At 42.9% G+C, this 22,936-nt stretch overlaps 1 protein-coding gene across 7 annotated transcripts in view; it reads right to left on the minus strand.

Annotated features, from left to right (window-relative positions):
• The window catches only part of MED1 (mediator complex subunit 1), a 42,247-nt gene that overhangs the window by 13,610 nt on the left and 5,701 nt on the right, over nt 1-22,936 (minus strand). For all 7 annotated transcript variants that reach the window (XR_008794267.1, XR_008794268.1, XM_056128024.1 and 4 more), the window contains exons 3-14: nt 19,933-20,011; nt 16,752-16,806; nt 16,516-16,648; nt 15,814-15,842; nt 11,443-11,514; nt 9,603-9,677; nt 8,524-8,597; nt 7,725-7,814; nt 3,993-4,104; nt 2,533-2,657; nt 1,970-2,088; nt 22-223 (exon numbers count right to left, since the gene is read on the minus strand). Coding sequence is in view for 5 of the 7 variants with exons in the window: in XM_056128024.1 (XP_055983999.1) it covers nt 22-223; nt 1,970-2,088; nt 2,533-2,657; nt 3,993-4,104; nt 7,725-7,814; nt 8,524-8,597; nt 9,603-9,677; nt 11,443-11,514; nt 15,814-15,842; nt 16,516-16,648; nt 16,752-16,806; nt 19,933-20,011 (1,165 nt within the window). In the remaining 2 variants the exon portion in view is untranslated. The remainder of the gene's footprint in view (nt 1-21; nt 224-1,969; nt 2,089-2,532; nt 2,658-3,992; nt 4,105-7,724; nt 7,815-8,523; nt 8,598-9,602; nt 9,678-11,442; nt 11,515-15,813; nt 15,843-16,515; nt 16,649-16,751; nt 16,807-19,932; nt 20,012-22,936) is intronic.

Genomic DNA, 22,936 nt, shown 5'->3' on the forward strand with positions numbered 1-22,936 from the left:
TAGAAAAAGGAAAGGTATTACCTTCTTTCAGGATAGTTCTTTTGACACAGCTTCCAATCAAGGTGTTATAGGCTACTTGATGTCTGATCAAATTTAGGATAAGAGGAACCCGACCAGGATGCTGAAAGGTAATTTTGCTAACAAGAGTCCCCTGCAGACTTCTACCATCTGGAAGAGGAGCATCCTTGTTGAGGAAATAGCAGTGCTGCTGACCAGGAAGAGCCTGGGCAAAAGAGCACAAAGGTAATGAATGCTATGTACCTCCTCCAAATGTACTCCACTTACTACCCGAAAAAAATACCCACTGGACCCAGTGAGATAGTACAGAGGGTAGAATTCTTGGCCTGCATGTAGCTGCCCCAGGTGCAGTCCCTGGCATCCCATATAGTCCCCCGAGCACCATCAGGAGTAATTCCTGAGTGCAGAGACAGGAATGAGCCAGGAGTAAACCAGGAGAGCCACTATCTTTCCAGCCCCTGAGTTTGTGTTATTTATCTTATTTTAGTAATTTTCAATTAAAGATCCTTTGCAGAAGATAAACTTAGCTGTCTTTAAAGAATATTGGAGCCGGAGCAACAGTATAGTGGGTAGGGCATTTGCTTTGCATGCAGCCACCCCAGGTTCAATCCCTGGCATCCCATATGGTCCCCCAAGCACCACCAGGAATAATTCCTGAGCACAGAGCCAGGAGTAACCCCTAACCCCTGAGCATCACTGGGTATGACCCAAAAAGAAAAAAAAAAAAGAATATCAAATACACACACACACACAGAGACAATGGTCTGTATTTATAGGCAGGTGTGGTCCAAAAACCAAGGGGGGAAAGATTTTTTTTTTGGGGGGGAATTCCATACCCAGTGGTGCTCAGGGCTTACTCCTGGCTCTACTTAGGAATCACTCATGGCAGGGCTATAGGGACAATAGATACTGGGCATCAATCCTGGGTCAGCTATGTGCAAGGCAAATGCCCTACCCGCTATACTATTGCTTCAGCACCCGCCCCCACAAGGTATTATTATTCTTTTGTTTTTGGGCCACACCTGGCAATGCTCAGGGGGCTACTCCTGGCTCTGCACTTAAGAATTACGCCTGACAGTGCTCGGGAGACCATATGGGATGTGGGGATACCCAGGTTAGGCACATGCAAGGCAAATGTCCTACCTGCTCCAGCTCCCAAAAGAAATAATTTTTTAAAAATTCTTTTGTTTTTATTATTAATTTTTTAATTTTTTATTAGTGAATCGCCATGAGATACAGTTACAGACTTAGAAACTTTTGTGCTTGCATTTCAGTTATACAATGATCGAATACCCATCCCTCCACCAGTGCCCATTTTCTACCACCAATGGTCCCAGCATCACCCCTCACCCTGCCCCCGGCCCCTCCACCCCACTCTGTGGCAGGGCATTCCCTTTTGCTCTCTCTCTCCTTTTGGGTGTTGTAGTTTGCAATGGTTGCAAAGTGGCCACCATGTTCGTTCGGTCTATAGTCTACTTTCAGCCCGCATCTCCCATCCCAAGTGGACCTTCCTAGCACCCTTATACTTGATGGTCCCTTCTCTATCTGAGCTGCCTTTTCCCCCAGCATGTGAGGCCAGCTTCTAACCTGTGGAGTAATCCTCCTGGTACTTATCTCTACTATTCTTGGGTGTTAGTCTCCCATTCTGTTATTTTATATTCCACAAATGAGTGCAATCTTAAAAGAATTCTTAATATCAATTTCTAAGCTTATAAAGGTTCAAAATATCATAGCAGATTTTCTTCTAGAATTTCAAAAGTAAAACGTGTATTGTTATTTCCAGATTTAGAAATATATTTTCAGTGTTTTTCAGAGATTTTGATAATGTCCTGTCTAACAAAAAGGATTAAATTCAGCAGTCCAAAAGAAAGTTAACTGGTTTCAGTAATCACAGAAAGATTATGACCTTGCAGCCAAAAATAAGTACAACAATCTATAGTGCCTTACTTACAGCATAAAATCGCATGTCATGATTCAAAGGGATGGGATCAGGGTCCTTTGACAGCTCAAACTGAGTGATGAGTTCATAAAGCGGCACATAAGCGGGTTGAGTTTCAAACAGTGGAATTCCTGGAAAAGTGATTAGTATTATGATCACCACAAGATTATGTTGGGGGCTAGAGAGATAGCACAACAGGTAGGGCGTTTGCCTTGCACGCGGCTGATCCACGTGTGATTCCCAGTATCCCAGATGGTCCCCTGAGCACTGCCAGGAGTAACTTCTGAGTGCAGAGCCAGGAGTACCCCCTGTGCATCGCCAGGTGTGACCCAAAAAAGCAAAAAAAAAAAAAAAAAAAAGATTAAATATGTTGACAGCTCACTTTTCCCTTCAGGACATCAACTTCACCCATCTATGTATGCTGAAAGTACTTACCATTTGTTAGTTCAAAGCTCCATGACATCTTTACCCGTAAATATTAACACTGACAACACTGAGTTATCTAAGATCACTTGAATTTGAAGTTTGGCCCTCACAATTCTAACAAGTAGTTGCTTCTGGAGCTAAAGACTCACCTGTACAGTTCTGAAGTTTCTGAACAAAAGCTCTAGATACTGGGATTGGCTGGGGAAATTTCAAGAAGAAACAAGCAGGAAGATCAATACTGTTGGCACTGGTGACTGAGGAGAAGGAGGGGGTCCTGAAAAAAGGTGGGGGGGGAGAAATGATTTTTTTTTTTACTCGATATGGACAACAGAAAAGGCACTTCCTTGCACATGCTGACTTGGGCTTGATCCCCAGTACCCAGTATAGTTCCCCTGATCTTTCTAGGTATGATGTCTGAGCACAGAGCCAGGGCTAAACCCTGAGTACCTAGTACCACGAGGTGTGGCTCAAAAAGAAAAAAGAAAAAAAATTGAGGGGCAAGATAGATAATCAAGTGGGTAGTTGCATGAAGCCAACTGGATTCAATCCCTACCATCCTATATGGTCCCACAAGTCCCGCCAGGAAAGATCTCTGAGCGCAGAAGTGATAGTAAGCCCTGAGCACTGCTGGGTGTGACCCACAAACCAACAAAATTCAGAATACCCATTTTTTAATATGCACGTAAACACAAACTATTTAACAAGTCTATCAAAACATAAATCAGTGAACTTTCTTCCTCCGATTTCAAAACATTATACTGTCATTGTTAAATATTTAATAATTAGGGCCAGAGTGATAGTATAGCGGGTAGGACGTTTGCCTTGCACACAGCTGTCCCGGGTTCAATCCCCAGCATCCCATATGGTCCCCCAAGAACCACCAGGAGTAATTCCTGAGTGTAGAGCCAGGAGTAACCCCTGAGCATCACTGGGTGTGACCCAAAAAACAAACAAAAAAAATTAATAATAATAATTAAATTTCTATTAGGAGTAATGTTCTTAAATCAACATAAACCCCATTTAAAATAAATGACGTAAACAGGGTCAGTGAGAAAGCAACAGGCATAAGGCTCTCTTGCCTTACATTCAGCCAACCCCAGTTCATCCTTGGTACTACATATGATCCCAGAAGCATTGTCAGGTGAAACCCCTAAAGTACAACTAAGTGTGGCCCAAAAACCAAAAAATAAGAACAAATAAAAATGGAGAACATCATTAAACTGGAGAAATTCCTGTCTCTCTCCAGATAAATCAAAGAATCTTTTCTATAAATATTTCAAAGAGGAAGAGTCCAATAAATACTAAAGATGAATGGTTAAATGGAAAACCATTAGAAATTCAAGTGTACACAGGTTAGGGTGGAGTACAGTTACTGGCAAGGAATATGCACTTTTCTTGCATGCAGGGGAAATGGGGTTAATTCCCCAGCACCCCTTGTTGTCCCCCAAGCCCCGTGAGGAGTACTGTGATCCCTGAACACTGCCGGATGTGGCACAGAAACAAAAGAAATTCAAGTGTACAAAGAGTCAAGTAAAGGAACTACTTGTTCATATTGTTTGACGCTGAAAAAAAAAAAGATTTTGCTATCCTAGAATAATAATTAACTTACCATTTATTGTCAACTGGATGTGACCCCATAATTAATGGTGCAATTGGGAGTTTATACATAGCAGATGTACCTTCAATTGTCACTGATGCATTCATGCCCAAAGATCTAGGAACTGAGAACAGTAAAGAAAAAGGGTACTGTCCAAAGTAACACAGGTTAAATTGGTGTTAGCATTTTTAAAAAGGATCTAGATAACTCAACAGATTGAGAATATGCTTTCCATACAGGATGCTAGGGTTCAATCCCAGGCACTAAATTGTCTCCCAGCCACCACCAGGGTGGTTCCCCACAAAATAAAAAAAAAATTTTAAAAGGGCTTGGGATGGTCTCAGTGTCATAGTGCCTGCCTTGTACAAATCAGATGCATTCCTGGCAGCACTGTCACTTAGGACTATCATGAACGATGCAAAGAGAGATTGCTTGAGAATCCTAACTAAACTGAGAGCCCCCCAGTGAAACAATGAAAGGGATAAAGTATATAAGGACCACAATCGAGTGAATGAGACCCCTGGTCATCAATAAAAACAAAGGGAAGCAGGGTCAGAGAGATAGTATAGCTGGTAGTACAGCAGGGTCAGAGAGATAGTACAGCTGGTCAGGCAGCTGACCAGAGGTCAAGCGTCGACATCCCATATAGTTCCCTAAGCAATGCCAGGAGTTATTCCTGAGTGCAGAGCCAGCAGTAATCTCTGAGCATTGCCAGGTATGGCCCAAAAACTGCACTATACTGCACTGTCCTCCCGTTGTTCATCGGTTTGCTCGAGCGGGCCCAGTAACGTCTCCATTGTGAGACTTGATGTTACTGTGTTTGGCATATCGAATATGTCACGGGTAGCTTGCCAGGCTTTGCCATACTGAGATACTCTCAGTAGCTTGTCAGGCTCTCTGAGAGGGGCGAAGGAATCAAACCTGGCTCAGCCGGGCCAGTGGCTTGCAAGGCAAATGCCCTATCACTGTGCTATTGCTCCAGCCCAAAAACAAAAACAAAAAACAAAAAAACAAAACAAAACCAAAAAAAAAAAAAGACAAGCAAAGGGGAATGGAATGTTTTTAATAAAAAGTTTAATTTCAATAATGTCATTCATAATTATCTCATCCACAATTTTGTCGATTATGACTATTTACAGAGTAATGCTAAAAGTTACCTTATAACCTCACCATATTTTGCCTGTAAACAAAAAACTGGAAAAAAACAGCACAATAGACTGAATGCAGGCTTTGATACATAGGTTCAAGGCCCAAGTTTTTGGCTTTTTTTTTTTAAATTTTTTTAAATTTTATTGAATCCAAGGCCCAAGTTAGATCATCATTATTACACATAGTACCCTGAACACTGCCAGTTATGTGTTCCCAAAAGCAAAAACAAAGGTATATGTAACAAAAATGCAATCTAAGGGGGGAAAAATTTTAGTCTTATAACAGATATTTTCTCAAACATTAGAACACACTTAAGGGAATGCTGACTCAGGAGGTGGAGGATGGGAAGTGAGGGGAACCCTGAGGCAATGTTGGCAGGAAATGGGACACTCTGGTAGTGGGATGTAACATTGGAATGTTTTGTATAGATGAAACCCTGTCATTGACAGAGTGTTAAATTGTAAATTACAATGACTGAGAATTTTAAATATGGGTTGGAGAGACAGTACAGCGGGCAGGGCACCTGCCTTAAATGCATATGGTTCCTGAGACCCACCAGGAGATAGGTCCCTGAATGCAGAGTCACAAGTAAGTCCTTGAGCATCTCTAGGTGTGGGCCTCCAGCAAAAAACTAGAATACACTTACAAAATAGAATTAAGTCCACTTCTGGGAATACTCCCACAAGGGCACAAAAACACAACACAGAAAAGACAATTGCCTCCAGTGTTCATTGCAGCATTATTCACAACAGCCAAAATGTAGAAATGACCGAAGTGTTCAAGAAGAGATGACTGGATAGAGGGGGCTAACAGCAGGAATGATCCCTGAGCTCAGAGTCAGTTGTGGCCACAAAAAAATAAAACCAGATGATAGGAAAGAGAAATTATGATACAGATACACAATGGAACACAACTTGGGCATAAGAGAAAAATGAAGTCATACAATTTGATGCTATGTGTAGATCTAGAGAGTATCATGTTGAGTGAATAGACTCATAGTGATGTCTCTCATGTATGGAATATAAAGAAACTCCCTAAGAGGCAGAAGCAATAGTACAGTGGGTAAGGTGCTTGACTCACACACAGCCAATCAGGTTCAATCCCTGGCATCCCAATTTGGTCCCCTGAACACTGCCAGGAGTTATTTTCCTGAGTGCAGAGACAGATGTGAGCAATGCCAGGTATGGACCAAAAACAAAAAAAACAAAGCAAAAAAAAGAGAGAGAGAGAGAGAAAAGAAACTTCCTGGGGCCAGGGCGATTGTGCAGCAAGTGGGGCGTTTGCATGCAGCTGACTGGGTTTAATCGCAGGTATCCCATATGGTCACCCAAGAACCACCAGTTACTGAGTGGAGGAATTCCAGAACTAGTAGTTCCTGAGCATCTCTGGGTGAGACCTGACCCAAAAGGTCAAAAAAAAAAAAAATGAGAAAAGAAACTTTCTAGGGAAATAAGAAATGCCTAAAGGCAATAGAAACAGAGAGGCAGAACTGGTCATCTGTAGGAAACTTGCCACTGGTGTGGGGGTGGGGATAAATTAGGGAAGGAACAATGGTAGAAGGGTAAGTACCTGCCCCAGAGGTAGGCTGGGAGGCAGAAGGGGCAATGAACAATGGTGAAGTGATTCAGGTTGGAACATTGTATGCCTGAAACTCAATGATGAGTATTTATGTAGCCTGATAATTCAGTGATTCAATTTCAAAAAAAAATTAGATATAGAATTAGAGAGAGTACAGAAGATAAGGCATAGACTTCCACACAGCCAACCCAGGTTGGATTCTGAGTCCTACCAGGAGTGACTCCTGAGCAGAGCCAAAAGTGAGTCGTGAGCACTGACGGGTTATAGCCTCTAGCTCCCCAAAAAATGTTAAAAAAAAAAGAATAATACTTATAGGAAACAATAACTGAATTACAAGGAAAACATGTCTTAGGCCATTCTCTTTATTGTTTCACCATATTAAACTACAAATAGAAAAGAAAAACATCATTACTGTATTTAATAAGTTGGCTAATTTCTTCACTGTGAAAAGTTAAGTTTAGGGGCTGGAATGATTAAGTACAGCAGGTAGGACATTTGCCTTGCACACGACAGACCCAAGTTTGAGCCCCAGCATCCCATAAGGTCCTAGAGTATCACCAGGAGTGATCCCTAAGGACTGAGCTATTAGTAAGTGCGAGCACAGCTTAAATTCGCCCAAAGACAAACAAAAAAAAGAGGTCTTGTCTAAAGGAAATATCTCAGTGATAATGTCCCTGCCTTGTAAGCACAATGCCAGCAGTTTAGTCATTTGCACCATGCCATGTGCCCAGTGCAATCATGGTGAAACTGCTATTGGGGATTCTCTGGGATTACAATGGAGTGTGCCAATGCCTGGCACAGCATAACCAAGTGAGTGTGCACTGGAAACAAGTGTGTACACCATCCCTGCTCTCTGCAAAAAAGAAAAGGGAAAGACCAAAGGATGGGTGTTGGGATACTGTATGACCGAAACCTAAGTTATGTAAGGGTCTGTCTCACAGTGATTCAATAAAAAAAAATTTTAAGAAGAAAAGGGGAGGGGAAAAATTCTTTTAAATTAAGAAAAAACATACTTACCATTATTCTCATGCAAAATGATGGGAGATGTAGTCTTATCATCCAACAAGTCAGAAGGAGAGGCATAGTACTTCAAGTTCATTAAATGACCTATGAAAACAGAAGGTACCTATATCAAAAAAATTGCAAATTGAAAAATTTATACTTTCATAAGTCTATATATATATACATATACATATACCATGTATACATAAAAGAAAATAGTTTCAGAGAAATGAGGGTAAGTGAAGTAGAGAATTTGATTTAGCAGCAGGAATATGAGAATTCATACCAGTTCTCATATCAGTTTTTGAAATACAACATAAGCTAAAATATTGACCTCAGTGAAAACTATTTTAAAAAACAAAAACTTAGGTTACAGAGGTGTAGCTCAATGATTTGAGTGCATGCATGCTTTGCAGCACAAGGCCCAATTCAATCCCCAGCACTGCATGGTCCCCTTGACACTACTGAAGCGGGACACCTCTGCACAAAGCTAGGAGTGGCCCCATGGGCACCACTAAGTGTGGCACAAAAAGCAAAGAAACATACATTTAAGTTAAAACTATGGTAGGCAAGGGCCAACACCTTAGAAATTACTCAGAAATATTTAAATGATGAGCTAGAACGATATAAGGGGTAAGGCACGAGCCTTGAGCACAGAGCCAGGAGAGGTTTTGAGAACTTCTGGGTCTGGCCCAAACACACCACCCTTGGAAAAAAATACACAAATAACTGGTAGTTCTCAAACCCAAAGTGAAATTTTATGGAATCTATTAAATTTAGATATTTTCCAAAATAAGTGAATGGGATCACATACCACCACTTCTTGGACTGAGATATCCAACACTTCCATGAAGAATCTTATCCAAGGGACCAGCATTGGTTGCTTTCCTACAAGACAAATTATCTATGTTTGCTTTTATTTAAGCCCCAAGTTATGAATGCAAAATGTGATGATAAATTAAGCCCATTTATCTTATAATAACTTACTCTTCCTCAAAACTAGGCATGTAGAAATTATTTTACCTTCAAAGTATTATTTTCAAGTATGCACCTGTACATAATATGGTAAATGCAAGGTCATGGATGTGTGCAGCCATAAGTTCAATTCCTCAGCACCACACACACACAGAAGGAATACAAAGAGGGTCTGAAAGAAATAGTATAGAGAAGGGTTTGATTCCCAGCACCCCATATGGTCCCCAAGCCCTGAGTGCAGAGCCAGGAGTAAGCCTTGAGCATAGCTGGGTTTGGCAAAAAAAAAAAAAAAAAAAACCAAAAAACTAAAGCAAATTTACAAATAGGAGTTTGAGAGAGAAAGAGAGTACTCAATGGGCTGAAAGCATGCACTGTATGCGGGAGGTGGGGGTTTGATCCCAGGCACTACACAGTCCCCTAGCACCACCAGGAGTGAGCACAGACACGAAACACAGAAACCAGGAATAGTCACTAGCACACGTAGTGTGGCTTTAAACACACACCATACTGCCCCCCACTCCTTGCAACGCACTCATCTGAGAACTAAAAGAAGATAGAGAAGATGTATAACATAGGTAAAATATAGATCTTATTATAAATCTAGTGTAAAATCTTAATAATATAATCCTGTAACATAGATGTTTTAAAATAAGAGTCTAGGGTTGGAGCAATAATACAGTGAGTAGAGCACTTGGCTTAATGCAACTGACAGGATTCTATCCCCAGAACCCTAAATGGTCCTCTAAACCCTTCCAGGAGCAAGCCCTGAGTACTCCACAATGTGGCCTAAACCCTCCCAAAATAAAATAAAATTAAATTGGGTTCTAGAAACTCCCAAACCACAAAAAAAAAAAAAAAATTAAAACCAAGGTATTCTATAAGGCTCATATGGTATTGATACTTTTGGTATCATCTTACCAATACATAACTGCCATTTTTGATAAGTCCTGTTCTAAAGACTGGAGAGCCAAGTACATTTTAGTCTTCAGTTTGCTAAAGAAAAAGAAAAAAAAGTTAGAAAAAAAATATGCACATAAAAGTACTGCTGTAGAAACTCTAGAAAGCAAATTTTATTTAGCACCTGAAAAGATAGCTCTCAACATGCTGAGTTTGTTCTTTGCATGCAGGAAATGTAGGTTAAATCCAACACTGCATGGTTCTCTGTGTACCACCAGGAGCACTCCTGGGAACCCTGGGATTGCCCAAGAGCAGAAAATCCACCTAAATAAAATATCTACTTAAAATATCATCAGGATTGGGGCCAGAGCGATAGTACAGCAGGTAGGGCATTTGCCTTACAAGCAGCTGACCTGGGTTCAATCCCCGGCATCCCAGATGGTTCCTCCAAGCACCGCCAGGAATAACTCCTGAGTGAAGAGCCAGGAGTAACTCCTGAGCATCGCTGGGTATGACCCCCAAAATAAGAAAAAAATATATATATGTATATATATACATACATAGAATCAGGGTTGAGGGCAGAGCGACAGGTCAGTGGGTAGGGCATTTGCCTTGCAGGCAATTGACAATGGTTTGATCCCTGGCACCCCATATGGTTCCCTGAGCACCACCAGGAGTAATTCCTGAGCATAGAGCCAGAAGGACCTGTGAGCATCACCAGGTGTGACCAAAAAACAAAAAAAAATAAGTAAATAAAAATAAGCCAGTTACACAAGTTTTTCTTTCAGCCTAGAAACCAGTATGTTGGAAGACATCTCAAAGACAATACTCTATATTTTAGCATTATAACCCACCATGAATACAGGTATTATGTCAGATGCTCAAGATTTGCTCCTGAGTCTCTGGGATCATGGCCGTTGAGCAGCTTGATGAGGAGCGAGAGAGGCCATTCGTGGGCGATGATGACTTGGGGTCTCGTTCGGATGGGGAGACTACGACTGGCTCCACCCCCATCCTGTGCGGCCCAACAAGTTTCATCACTGTGGGCCCAGGCCTGACTGTCCAATGGACTCTGGAGGATGATGGCCACCAAGCCGCCAAGGGGGAGCAGGCGGAGGGACAACACCCTTTCCCCCCTGGGGTGGCCCGGCAACAATAACCTACTGTGGGGTCTGGACGAATTTCTGCCAAAAGCCACTGGGTTTCGAGATTTGTTTCTGAGTCTCTGGGATCATAGCCGTTAAGCAGCTTGATCAGGAGCCAGAGAGGCCATTTGTGAGTGATGACTTGGGGTCTCGCTGAGGTGGGGAGGACAGGCCCGGCTCCACCCCCATCCCGTGAGGCCCAACATGTCTTGTCACTGCGGGCCCAGACCAAGTCAGGTGCTCAAGAGATAGTACACATAGGATGCTTGCCTTGCATGATGCTGACCCGAGTCTGAGCTGACCAGGGTTTGATTTCTAGCATCCAATTGGACCCCAAGCACTGCCAGGAGTAATTCCTGAGTGCAGAATCAGAAGTAACCCCATAGCATTGCTGTGATGAAAAAAAAACTAAAATAAATACATGAACATATAAAAGACAAGGTCATGGGTCAGAGAGACAGTTCAAGGGCTGAAACACATGCTTCATGTTCAGGAGGCCTGGTCTGATGCCCAGCACCTCATGATCCCTGAGCACTGCCCGAAGTGACCCCCAGCACCAAGCTGGAAGCACCTGAGCACGGCTGAGTGTTGCCCAAGATAATTTTTTTTAAATCAGAAATTAAGTTATTGTCTATATGAAGAGAAAATTAAAATGAGAATAGACAACTTGGCAGATTTCTAGAACAAAATTTTTTATGAATACTTAAAATACTTACTTGTCCCCTGGAAGGTTGTAAAGATTCACAAGTCCCTTAAGATGCTTAGAAAATTCATCAAAATTTTTTTCTCTGCAAGGAGTTCAGAAAGAGGGAGGGAAAAGGGAAAAAAATAAAACATACAATTAACGATTACTTTTTTTTTTTGGGGGGGGGGCGTGAGCGATGGGATGGGATCCCGGTATGGGATGGAGGCACATCCCACGGTACTCGGGCCTTACTTCTGGCTCTGCACTCAGGGATCACTCGTGGAGGGCCTGAAGGCACATATGGAATGCCAGAGAGTGAACTCTTGTGGCCCACTTGCAAGGCAAACACACTACCTGCTGTACTATCACTCGAGCCCTACTACTAAATCTTAACAATAAAATCCCCAGAACATGACTATTTAAGCTTTTTATTTTGTTTTGGAGCAACACCCAACAGTGTACAGGCCTTACTCCTGGCTGTGCTCAGATCATATGGGGCGCCAAGGGATCAAATCTAGGTTGACCACATTAAGGCAAACACTTGCCCAATGTACTATCTCTCCGGCGCTGAAACTAATTTTATTTTTTGTTGATTTTGTTTTGGGTCATATCTGGTGGTACTCAGGGATTACTCCTCGAGGGATTAGGAATCACTCCTGGAGAGCGCAGGGAACCATATGGAATGTGGGGGACTGTCAAACTGGGTCATTCATATGCAAGGCAAGTGCGCTACCCACTGTATTATCATTCTGGCCCCACCAAAATCTAATTTTAATAATTTAATCTTCCCTCAGCCCAAGTGTTCTAGAATCAATAAAAAGTAAAAAGATGAAATGTTTCCCTTTGTTCTCTTTGTTTGTTTTGGGATCAAACCCCGTGATACTTGGTCCTTACTCTTGGCTCTCTGTTCAGGAATCATACTTAGTGGGGCTCCAGGGACTGCATGTGGTGCTGGCAGATTGAATCCAAGTTGGTCACATTCAAAGTAAGCATCTTACCTGATGTACTATCTCTATATTCCTGTGGAGAGGGTTCTAATAAGCAGTATCAATGGAAGATAGAAAACAAAACAAAACCTGATATTGGACAGAGAAACAGTATAGGGATTATGGTGCATGTGGCTGACCCAGACTTAATCCTTAAGGGTTGAAGTGATAGTACAGCAGATAGGGTGCTTACCTTGCATGTGGTCAACCCAGGTTTGATCCCTGGCATCCCACAAGCAAGCACTTGTGGGATGTAAGTCACCCAAGCACTGCTGGGAGTAATTTTTGAGTGCAGAGCCAGAAGTGACCCCTGACCATCAGTCGGTATGACCCAAAAACATTTAAAAACCAAATAGGTTTAATCCCCACAGTCTCTGGAGCATCACCAGAAGTGACCTTTGAGCACAGACCTAAGAATATCCCAAACCCAGCGAGTGTGAACTCCTCATCCTAAAGAACACCTAATAATTCATATGTGCTTTCAGAATTGAAACCTTTTTTTTTGGTTTTTGCTTTTTTTGCAGGTAGGAGGCTTATGCAACACCCACGTGAACAGAAAGCACCCTCCATGCTGTTCCGTCTTTCCAGCCCCATGAGACCTGATATAGACAATTTCCCTGGGGTCAGAGACACAGTACAGGAGGAGATAAGGCAACTGCCATATATGCAGCACAACCTGATTTAGATTTCTCGCACCACATATAGTCCCAACCACCACCAGGTATCAGCTCTGATCACAGAATAGCCCCTGAGCATTGCTAGTGGGATCCCCCAAGCTCCACCAAGGGAGGTGGAGGGGGCTAGGAATTCCCATATTTCTTAATATGGAAGTGAGATAACTGGATGTTCTGACATCCCCTTCTCCACCAAAAGAATAGTCACCAAAAACCGAGCATCAGGCTAGAGATAGCGCAGGGGTCTTGCATGTGGCTAACACACACCCCCCCCCCCCCCGAGATCCCTGGCATCATTTTTGATCCCCCAAGCACTTTCAGAGGTCACGACTGAGCACAGAGTCAGAAGAGGCCCTGATACCTCTGGGTATGACCCAAAAGCCCAGAAGAAAACTACATTGAGGGAAGAGGGAAAATTTTCTAGGAAAAATATGGGTAGCCCTAGAGCAAAGGTAAATATCATAAAGGAAACCCACATATTCCAAAATATTCCTATGTCGAAGCCTGCCCCATGAGAGTAAAACTACCGCCATGACTTCTGGCTCCGAGAATTTCAATATTTAGTCATGGATTTTCAGTTAGGGTAGGCCTTTATGAGCTTAGACATCTAGGGGCTTGAGAAATGGCTAAATGAACTAAGTGAATAGATACGTCAGATAAAGATAATATTCTGTGAGGTTTCAATTCTAAGCATGCTTACAAACTTTAGAACATCATCAGTGGCCAGAGAGGTAGTACAGGAAATTGCCCTGCAGACAACCAACCCCAAGGTGAATTCCCTGCCACCACAAATGACCCTCTGTTGAGGCTGGAGTGATAGCACAGCGAGTAGGGTGTTTGCCTTGCATGCGGCCGACTGGCTGACCTGGGTTCAATTCCCAGCATCCCATATGGTCCCCTGAGTAACGCCAGGAGTAATTCCTGAGTGCAGAGCCAGGAGTAACCCCTGTGCATTACTAGGTGTGACCCAAAAATCAAAAAACAAAACAAAATGATCCTCTGAGCACTGCCAAGGAATAAGTACTTCTGAGCACAGATCTAAGAATAGACCAAGTATCAGAGGGTGGGTGGTCCCCAAATGCCCCCAGTTTTATGCTTTGTTTCTCACAGGATTTCTAAGACTAGATCATCAGTTCTCAATCAAGAGTGATTTGGGGGCAAGAGTGATAACATAGTGATTAAGGTTCTTGCTTTGCACTGGCTGATCTGGGATTAATCCATGGCACCCCATATGGCTGCCTGAGCCCGTCAGGAGCAATCCCTGAGCACAGAGTCAGGAGTAAGCCCTGAGCACAACTGGGTATGGCCAAACCCCCTACCCTCCAAAAAGAGTGATTTCGTCCTCCGAAACGATGAAAACAGTGTCTTGAGGGACTGGGAAATATTACAGCCGGAGGGAACTTGCCTTGCACGCAGCCAACCTGCATTTGATCCCAATATCCCAGATGGTGCCCTGAGAACCCTAGGAATGATCCCTGAGTGCAGAGCCAGTGGTGAGACTTGAATACTACTGGGTGTGCCCCCTCCCAGTCAAAAAAAAAAAAAAAGAGAACAATACCTGAAGATACGTTTAGATTGTCAAAGATGAAAACTGTTAAATATCTTATAATGCAACAGGGAACCCTCTAGGGCAAAGGATTTTCTTTTCTTTTCTCTTTTTGGATTTGGGGAAAGACCCAGCAATATCTAGAGGTTACTCCTGGCTCTGCACTCAGTAATCACTACTAGTGGTGCGCAAGGGACCACAAGGGGTGCTGGAAATCAAACCCATGTCAGTCATGTGCAAGGAAAGCACCTTACTCACTGTACTATCTCTCTGGCTCCCAAGGCAAAGAATTTTAATCCAAATGGTCAGTACTGCCAAGACTGAGAACAAGCATAGATAAAGTAGGGGCCAGAGCAACAGTACAATGGGTGGGCATGGCCAACCCAGTTTTCATTCCCAGCACCCGATACGGTCCCTCAAGCCTGCCAGTGATACCTGAGTGCAGAGTCAGGAGTAAGCCCTGAGCATCACTGGGCATGGTTCAAAAAACACTATTTAAAAAAAAAAAAAAGAAACAAATCAAACAAGGGAGCTGGAGACATAGTGCAGAGAGTAGGGTATACTTGCCTTATACACAGCTGACCCAAGTTCAACCCCCAGCACCTCAAATAATCCCCCAATCCTGCCAGGACTGATTCCTGAGCACAAAGCCAGAAGTAAGCCCTGAGCATGGCCAGGTGTGGCCCCAAAACAACAACAACAAAATATCAAGCAAGTGGGGCTGGAGAGATGAGCTCAACAGTCTGGAGCACATGCTCCATATGCAGGAAGCCAAGGCTTGATCCCCAGTACCATATGGTTCCCTGATAACTGCCAAGAATTCTCAGTGAGGTATCTTGGGTATTGCCAAGTGTGGTCCAAAAACAATAAATAAAAGTGACTAAGTGAATAATCTGAAAGCATCTGACCTAAGAAAATAAAACTGCAGGGCGGAAGTGACAGTACAATGGGTCGGCACTTGCCTTACCTGGATTGGATCCCCAGCATCCCATATGGTTCCCTGAACCCCACTAGAAGTGATCCCTGAGCTCAATGCCAGGAGTAACCCCTGAGCACTTCTAGGTGTGGCCCCAAAACAAAACAAAAAGCAAAGAAAGCTTTCATCAAGAATCAATCTTCTAACCAGCCTCCCAAAACCTTGCTAGAAAGGCACCACTACCTGCCAATATCAAGAAATAGAAATGTTACTGGCTTACCTTAGTTGTTGTACCAGTTCTGGACAGCTCTGAAATTAAAGAAATTAAGTTAAACTTTAAACTATTTTAAGACCTTTAAACACATTATTTTTTATTAATAAGTACATGCTTTGAGACAAATATTAAAACCATAGAAGGTCCTTAATTAAAAAAAATTCTCCCTACTTAGTAATCCATTGGGTTGGGGTAGGGAAATTAAAAATCAAAATATATAAATGCTTAAAAGGGAATAGCTTTCAGTAGCTTGCTTAGAACATTAGGACCGTTTCTTTGCCATCCTTGGACTCTACTCCAACTGTGGTTACACATATTCATCATCTCTATTACAGGACTTTTCAGAGACATTATCTAGGTACAAGATGACCTGTCCTTAACCAAGAGTTCTTTTTGACAGAAAATTTAAGGTATTTTATCTCTGTATCCTCATTACCTATAGTACAATTGCGGCTCATGTTTGTTGATATGAAATGGAAAGGGTTTCTTTGATGTTTCCACATGTCAAAGCCTTTGGATGATGTCAAGATGGACCCATGTCATTCAAAATTCATCATTCTACTGCTACTGATGTAACTCATCACATCATCTCTACAGTGGCTCGTGAAAAAACCTAGACCCCAGCTGTTTCAAACCCCAACATCTCATTTTACACCAGTGTCCTTAAGTAAACCCCACAGATTCCAGTGAAATATCAACAACACATACCACAGGATTCTCCCCATGGTGAGCCACTTTTACATCACAAAGCTGTCCTGCAGGATCTAACTGCACTTCCACATAGAACATATCTGACGTGATGTAACATTCAGTGCCACTGGCACTGAGATGAGAGCCCAGTCTAGCAGGAACAAATCAAAACAAAAATTAATAGAAGACACATAAATAAAGCCACCCAAGTCAACACTAAATAAAACATTTTAGCCTATGAACAGAATACTTACCCATTCTGCCTGGCTATAGATTCCAAACGGTCAGTCATTGCTGGTAAAGATGTTACTATAAAAGTGTAAAACAGGGAAATCACAAAGGATGTTCCAAATTTTATTCTTCAAAGACAAAGACAGAAACACCTTGAGGAATACAGCCATACTTCCAACATGACAAAAACTTGGTGCTGGATAGACAGCACAGGAGGAAGGCATTCTTCTTGAATGCAGCTGCATATGCTGCAACCCTGGTTTGAATCCCCAGCACTACAAATGGTCCCCAAATACCACTAGAGTTCACTCCTGAGCACAGAGCCAGGAATAGTGCCTGAGAAGCACTGGGCGTGCTCCCAATATATAAACACGTTCAACGATTCAAATTCTTGTAATTTACAGACTTCACTGGTAAGGCTTAGTTGTGGCCTAGATAGTATTTAAAACAACAACATCAAAATCCTATATGGGGGCAGGGTGTCAGAGAAAGAGTACAGTGGGTAAGGTACCTGTCTTTCACAGGCCAACTCTGATCTGATCCCTGGTACCCCATATGGTTCCCCTGCCCAGCCAGGAGTGATCTCTGAGCATCTCTGGGTATGACCCCAAACAAAAAAACAAAATGAAAGAAAAACATTATTTGATATTCCAGGAATATTCCTTAAGTGGAAAAAACACATACCTAGCATACGTCAGACCCATGTTCCATATGTGGCATCACAATCACATTCCCCAACTGCAGTGCTGAAAGATGCAGTCCTGAAAGCATCCAGCCACCAAACTGTCACACCCACACACTGGGCCAATCATCACCAGGAGAAAACCCAAGTCTCCCTAGCACCAGAGGCAGTGGCCCCCATAAGAAACATAAAACTGGGGCTAGAGAGTACAGAGGGTAGGGCACTTGCCTTGCACACAGCCAACCCAGGTTCAATCCTCAATACCCCACATGGTCACCTGTACCCACCAGGAGTGATCCCGAGTACAGAACCAGGAGTAACCCTAAACACTGCTAAGTGTGGGGCCCCCCACCCCCCCAAAAAAACCCCATAAAACTGGGGTCAGAGAGACAGTACAGTGCTTGCCTTCCATACGGCCCACCGTTTCGATCCACAAGCACTCCATATGGTCCCCAAGTCCACCAGGAATAATCCCTGAACATAGAGTCAAGGAGTAAACACTCATTGGGTGTGGCCCAACCCCCCCCAAAACAAACAAAACATAAAACTAAGAGGGCCAAGAAGATAACTCAAAGGCAAATGAGCAGCTTTGCGGGCAGGATGCCCAGGTTTAATTCCTGACAAATCATTATCCAAATCATTATCCACTAAGCACTTCTGGAAGTGACACCCCCCCAAAACACATGTGCGTACGTGCACACACATGCACACGGACATGAGCAAGCAAGCAATGTCCTGGGAGTAGCCCTTGAGCACTGCCTGGTGTATCATAAAAATAAAGTCAAATGAGAAAAAAAAATGATTTAAAAGAGTTATTAGTTATAATGATACTAAGTGAGCAGTACAATCAGAAAAGATGCAAGTACCACAATTAAATGACTATGACCTCTGGGCAAGGGAGCTAGCTTAAAGGGCTAATTGTGTTTGCTTGAAATAAAGGTACCCTGGGTTTGATCCTTAGTAACGCATGGTCCTCCAAGCATCACCAGGAGTAACCCTTAAGCACTGTGCCAGGAATAGTTCACATGCTGTAACTGTTAACTCAATCATTGAAAAAAATAACAGAGAGATTAGAAGGGGGAGAACATATCAGACCTTGCTCCTCTCCCTTTTGGAACAAGAAAATCAATGCTCGTGTTCACAATATAATTCTTAACAAGAGGGATGCAGAGATAGCACAGGAGAAAGAAGCTTGCTTTGCATATGGCCAATCCCAGGTTGATCAGTGGTGCTATGCCAGGAATGATCCCTCAGTACAGAGCCAGAGCCAGAAGTACTGCTAAATTTGGCCCCAAAACACACACACACACACACACACACACACACACACACACACAGAGTAAAATGTTTCTAGGCTGGAGAGACAGAATATAGAGGTTAAGGAGCTTGCTCTGCATGGGGTCAATCACTGTTTGATCCCCAAGCACTGCCAGGAATAGGCTCTGAGCACCACTAGGTGTGGCCCAAACCCCTTGGACAACCCCCCAACCCCCTCACCCCCAAAAAAAGTTTCAGGGCTAGGGAGAGGACTCAAAGGGCTAAGCTCATGCTTTGCATGCAAGAATTTCAGATTTGACACCCAACACTCCACAGTTCCCTGAACAGACAGGAGTCATCCCTAAGCACCATTAGGTTTGGACCAAAAAATAATTCTTTTTGAAGTAAAGAAACAATCTGCACTCCAGAATGAAAACAAAGCAATACTCCATATAAAAGTTTGGCCTATCACAAATTTGTGTGTTTATTTATAAGTGAAAAATAGCTTTTCTTAAATGGGAGGCTTTAAGAAATCAGCACAGCGTCAGAACAATAGTTCATATTCCCCAACTCTAGCACTGCCAGGTGTGACCCTGACAACCTGTCACAACCACACAACTGGCCAAGCATCACCAGCAGTCCCAAATCCCCTTAACACCAGGGGGTGTGTTCCCCATAAGAAACAGATAAACAAGGGCCAGAAAGATAGCTCAAAAGCAACTGAGCAGTTTCATGTTCAGGAGGCTTGGATTAAAACCCTGGCACTGCATGGTCCCCAGGACACTGTCAGGAGTGACCCCTAAACACTGGGTGAAGTACAGACAGACCCTGAGAACTGCTAGGTATGGTCACTTATAAAAATTGAAAGTCACAGTATTTAAAAGATGCTTCCAGGGGCTGTAGACAGAACAGTGGGCAGGGCTCCTGCCTGCAAGCAGCTGATCGAGGTTTGACTCCCAGCACCCCACATGGTCTCCTGAGCACAGAGCCAGGAGTAAATCCTGAGCATTGCCAGGTACCGACCAAAAAAACAGAAGTAGGGTCCAGAGTGATAGTGCAGCAGTTAGGGCACTTACTACACAGGCAGCAACCTGAGTTCAATATTCAACATCCTAGGTTCCATATTTAGCATCACATATGGTCCCCCCAGCCCTGCCAGGAGTGATCCCAAGCTTCATTGCTAGGATCAAGTCCTAAACACAGGCAGATTTGGCCCTCAAACAAATAAACAAAAAACCCAAAAGTAAATAAAAATGTTTACAAACCTTTGAGAGCTTTCTGCAGTGTTTCCAAACAGCTGACCAAATGTTGGTGCCCTCCAGAACTCATCACAACCCTCTTTTCCTGTATTAAGAGGAAAGGATTTAAGATAAAAATTCACCAATCCCACAGTGATTCAAATAATCTTATACATTATCCTAGCAGTAATTCTTTATTGTTGTTGTTTGGCTTTTTGGGTCACACCTGACGATGCTCAGGGGTTACTCCTGGCTCTGCACTCAGAATTATTCCTGGCAGTGCTGGGAGAGGGGCCATATGAAATGCCAGGGATCAAATCCAGGTAAGCTGTCTGCACGGCAAATACCCTACCCACTGTACTATCACTCCAACCCCTCCTAGTGAAAATTCTTAAGGACAATTTATATATTCCATATTCTCTATATTCAATACAAAGTCTATAACTAATACTGTGCCTATTTCAAAGAACAAAATAACATATAAAATATACAGAGATCAGTATGACCGAGACTTAAACCTGAAAGCTTTGTAACTTCTCTCACACTGATTCAATAAATAAAATTATAAAAAAAAAAAGAAAAAAAAAAAGTAAGGTAGAGTTCATGCCCAATTCAATTAGTGGCTGAATAAATAGCAGTACTCCTACATTAAAAAAAAAAAATATATATATATATATGGAGATCCTTCGTCACTATCACCGTCACCGTCCTCCTGTTGTTCATCGATTTGCTTGAGCGGGCCCAGTAACATTGTGAGAGACTTGTTGTTACCGTGTTTAGCATATCGAATACATCATGGGTACTTGCCAGGCTTTGCGTATAGAGAATAAAAAAGTATTCCCATTATCTAAAATAACCCCCAGAAAAGAAAAATCAGAACCAAAATCCAACAACATCGCCCAAGAAGAAGGTGTTTGTCTTGCTCACTGCCAACCAGGCTTCAATCCTCAGCACCACATATGGTGCCCCCAAGCACTGCCAGGAAATGATTTCCTGATCACTGACACAGTGCACCCCTCAAAAGATCACCCACTATGTTAATATTTATATCCTAAGATTTAGACAAGTGAGGTGGCTTAAGAGATTTCATGATTCTTGGGGCCAAAATGATAGTACAGTGAGTAGGGTATTTTGCTTTCCATGCAGCCAAACCAGGTTCGATCCCTGGTATCCCATATGGTCCCCTGGGCACCACTAGCAGTAATTCCTAATTGCAAAACCAGGAGTAACCCCTGAGCATCACCAAGTATGGCCCCAAAACAAAAACAAAACAAAATAAAATAGAGTGAAAAGGCCAGAAAGAGAGCTCAGTGGGCTGGGTCCACACTTTGCATGTTGTAGGCCCAGTTTCATACCAGCAATGACCCCCGAGCACCACCAAAAGTGACCCCATGGGACTGGAGCAAAAGTACAGCAGGAAGGGTGTTTGCCTTGCACATGGCCATCCCGGGTTCAATTCCCAGCATCCCATATGGTCCCCAGAGCACCGCCAGGAGTGATTCCTGAGTGTATGAACCAGGAGTAGCTCCTGTGCATTGCCGGGTGTGACCCAAAAAAAGCAAAAAAAAAAAAAAAAAAAAAAAAAAAAAGTGACCCCAAGCACCAAGCTGGAAGTAGTCCCTGAACACTGCCAAATGTGGCTTACAATGGGGGGGAGGAGGGGAGGAGGAAAGAATTATAAGATAGTGATATATTTCTCAGTGGCACAGTCAGTCCATATTTCACAGTTACAAAGTTTTGGGTTCCCCAGCACCAAAAATAACAAAATAAAACAAAAATACACTGGCACTAAGAATTCAGCTTGGGGCCGGAGCAACAGTACAGCGGGGAGGGCATTTGCCCTGCATGTGGCCAACCCAGGATTGATCCCCGGCACCCCATATGGTACCCTGGCACTGCCAGGACTAATTTCTGAGTGCAGAGTCAGGAACAACCCCTGAGCATCGCCGGGTGTGACCCAAAAAGCAAAAAAAAAGCAAAAAAAAAGATTTAGTTCAGTAGCTGGGTACTAGCCTTGCATGAATGAGACCCTGGGTTACACCAGTTTGTTTCCTGCACTGCTCGTGGGTCCCCAAAAACAAAAATCAGAAAGGATACTGGGAAATAGCTCACAGGGCAGGAGTGCATGCGTTGCATGCTAGAGAACCAGGTTCAAACTCCAGCATCACAAGGTCCTCTGAGCATCATCAAGAGGACCACCAAGAGTAAGACAGGGGTAGTTCTACAGCAGTCAGGTATGACAAAATAATCTGGGTTTGGGCCGGAGTGATAGTACAGCTGGTAGGTGTTTGCCTTGCATGCAACTGACCTGGGTTCAATCCACGGCATCCCATAAATTCTCAGAGCAAAACCAGAAGTAATCCTCAAGTATCACCAAGTATGACCCAAAAAATTAAAAATAACAACAAAACCCTGGGTTTGACACAAGCACCACATACCTGGGTTTGACCCTGAGCCCCACCAGGAACAATGCCAGAGCAGAGAGCCAGGAGCCAAGTCCTGAGCACCAGTGGGTATGGCCCAAAACAAACAAAACCCAGAGTAAAGGATTGGGTGGAAATGACAAATCAAGGTGCTTGACAGGAAGTGAAAATTAAATGTTTCTGATCAGCCAATCCTGTGTCTCTCATGTGTCGCTTGGGTGTGTTTCTTCACCTTTGCCTAAAGTGTATTATAACTCATGATTAACACACCTTTATAAACATACCTCCTCCTTTGATTGTTAAATTTGACAGCCACAATGTACTCATGTTTTATGAACACATGATATACTACCCAGTGTGAAATGTTCACAAGAGGGCACAGGAGGGAGGAATGAAAAGGTAAACTAGAGGAAACACAGGGTCAGAGAAGAGGGTCTTGGGTACTTTGGTGGTAATGAAATGCCGTAACTTTGTATGTGTATGCCATAAATGCTAACACTGTTCTAATCATGTTACCTAAACTACAATTAAAAATTGAAACTTTTTTCAAAAGGAAGTTCACACTGAAAGCTTATGAAATCATTTATAAAATGATTAACTAAGCACAG

Source organism: Sorex fumeus, unplaced genomic scaffold (assembly GCF_029834395.1).
Source record: "Sorex fumeus unplaced genomic scaffold, SorFum_2.1 ptg000063l, whole genome shotgun sequence".
NCBI classification, from domain to species: domain Eukaryota; kingdom Metazoa; phylum Chordata; class Mammalia; order Eulipotyphla; family Soricidae; genus Sorex; species Sorex fumeus.